The sequence below is a fragment of the Contarinia nasturtii genome, unplaced genomic scaffold (genome assembly GCF_009176525.2).
Source record: "Contarinia nasturtii isolate CC-2019 unplaced genomic scaffold, AAFC_CNas_1.1 Cnas_scaffold_2166, whole genome shotgun sequence".
NCBI classification, from domain to species: Eukaryota; Metazoa; Arthropoda; class Insecta; order Diptera; family Cecidomyiidae; genus Contarinia; species Contarinia nasturtii.
This window is the reverse complement of record NW_022199493.1, coordinates 481737-483732: the sequence shown is the minus strand read 5'-3', so window position 1 is coordinate 483732 and position 1996 is coordinate 481737. Positions and strand designations below refer to the sequence as shown.

General features: G+C 35.7%; 1 protein-coding gene across 1 annotated transcript in view; it reads left to right on the top strand.

The window, feature by feature from the left end:
• LOC116347851 (serine/threonine-protein phosphatase 6 regulatory ankyrin repeat subunit C-like) overlaps positions 1 to 1756 on the top strand; it is a 51284-nt gene extending 49528 nt beyond the window's left edge. The window contains exons 2-8 of the mRNA XM_031778591.1: positions 223 to 321; positions 382 to 486; positions 560 to 661; positions 734 to 838; positions 1220 to 1318; positions 1479 to 1577; positions 1650 to 1756. Coding sequence (XP_031634451.1) covers positions 223 to 321; positions 382 to 486; positions 560 to 661; positions 734 to 838; positions 1220 to 1318; positions 1479 to 1577; positions 1650 to 1756 — 716 coding nt within the window. The remainder of the gene's footprint in view (positions 1 to 222; positions 322 to 381; positions 487 to 559; positions 662 to 733; positions 839 to 1219; positions 1319 to 1478; positions 1578 to 1649) is intronic.
• Positions 1757 to 1996: the final 240 nt, after the last annotated feature.

Here is a 1996-nt window from a genome sequence, read left to right as displayed (position 1 = left end):
GACCATCCGTAGGTCTCCCTTGGAAAGCTCAGTCAGGTTGGCTGTAAGTTTGGGACATGGGAGCTGCACGAAATGTTTCGTTTGCTCACATGTAAAAGTACCCTGCCAATTGAGGCGGGCTCTATTTTTGAGCCATGTTGCAACAGTGCCCTTGACTCGTGAATAATCTATTGGTAGAAACGGTTCAGGTCCTTCCACTGCATCATTTCTTATGCATTATAGGTCAAACAGAAGCAACCAAAACATTAATTGATTATGGAGCCATTGTTAATGCCGAAGACAATGAGCAGAAGAGTCCGCTTCATTACGCTGCTGATAAAGGTCAGAAATAAAAAGAATCATTTTCAAAAAAATTCAATCTCATTTTTTCATGCATTTTAGGTCACATTGAAATAATAAAAACTCTTATTGAACATGGAGCCAATATAAATGCAGAAGAAAATAACAAACGTACACCTTCAACACTTCACTGGGCTTCTCGGAATGGTAATTTAATGCTCCGAATTAAAACGAACTATTTTCAATGAATGTTTATCTTTTCACTTTTCATCCCTTTTAGGTAATCTGGAAGCAATAAAATATCTGGTGGAACATGGAGCAAATTTGAGTGTGGATGAAACGCTAAATTATAAAACCCCACTTCACTGGGTTGCTGAGAATAGTAATTCAATGCACTGATTTAAAATCAATTATTTTCAATGAATGTTATCTTATTATTTTTCATGCTTTTTAGGTAATTTAGAAGCAGTCAAATATCTAGTAGAACATGGAGCCAATATAAATGCGTATGTAATTGGCCGTTACCAAGGGACTCCACTTCATAACGCTGCTTATTATGGTAATTCAATACAACGTTTAGAAACGCTATATGCTTTCAATATTCAACCAAGAACGAAGATGCCACCGAGGATATTCCATACTCAAACTAAACTGGAAATCAATGTTAAAACTGTTATTTACCTGCTTATCAGCAGAGATCTTACCGACCCGAACGTAGATCTCGGTAGATCGGAATTTTAATATTGTTCGGCATAAGGAAGTTTTTCGATTTATAGAAATTCTCGAAAGCTCACCGAATGCCCGGGCGATCGGGGAATCTCTGTTTTCAGTGAAAGAAAATTTCGGTTGCGCTCGGGTCGGGATCCAGGACCAGATTTTACGCACTGATGATACCTCTGATAACCGTTCGAGTAATCCAATTACTTTTCATTTCTTTTAGGTAATGCAGAAGTAGTCAAATATCTACTTAACCATGGAGCCAATGTACATGCAGAAGACAATGTGAAAAATACACCACTACAATACGCAGCAGAGACTGGTAATTGAATACTCTGAATTAAAAGGAATTAATTTCAATCAAGCATTCGGAATGGCATACATTTATGCGACGCATTGAATGATGCTTGTATCATTTTATGTGTTTCATTCAAAATGATTGTTTTCAATAAATTTATCTTGTTACTGTCCATGCTTTTTAGGTCATTTAGAAGCAATAAAATATCTAGTAGAACATGGAGCCAATGTAAATTCGGAAGGCGATTATGAAGAAACTTCACTTCATAGAGCTGCTTTGAATGGTAATTCAATTAGAGTATTAAAACGAATTACTTTCAATAAATGTTTATCTTTTCACTTTTCATTCCTTTTAGGTAATTTTGAAGCAGTCAAATATCTTGTCGGACATGGAGCAAATGTAAATGCTATTGATAGGCTGCATCTTACGCCGCTCTGGCAAGCCACTCAGAATGGGAATTGAATACTCTGAATTAAAATGTATTATTTTCAATGAAATCTTATTATTTTTTTATATTTATTATTTTCATGCTTTATAGGTAATGTGGATATGGTCAGATATTTAGTCAAACAGGGAGCCAATGTAAATTACCTAAACTACCGAAATGAGAAACCTAGTGATTTGGCTGTTGCACTTGGTAATTCTGAGTTTTTCGATTTCACTACATATATACTTCAGCGCGTTTTCATGTGAACGATACAT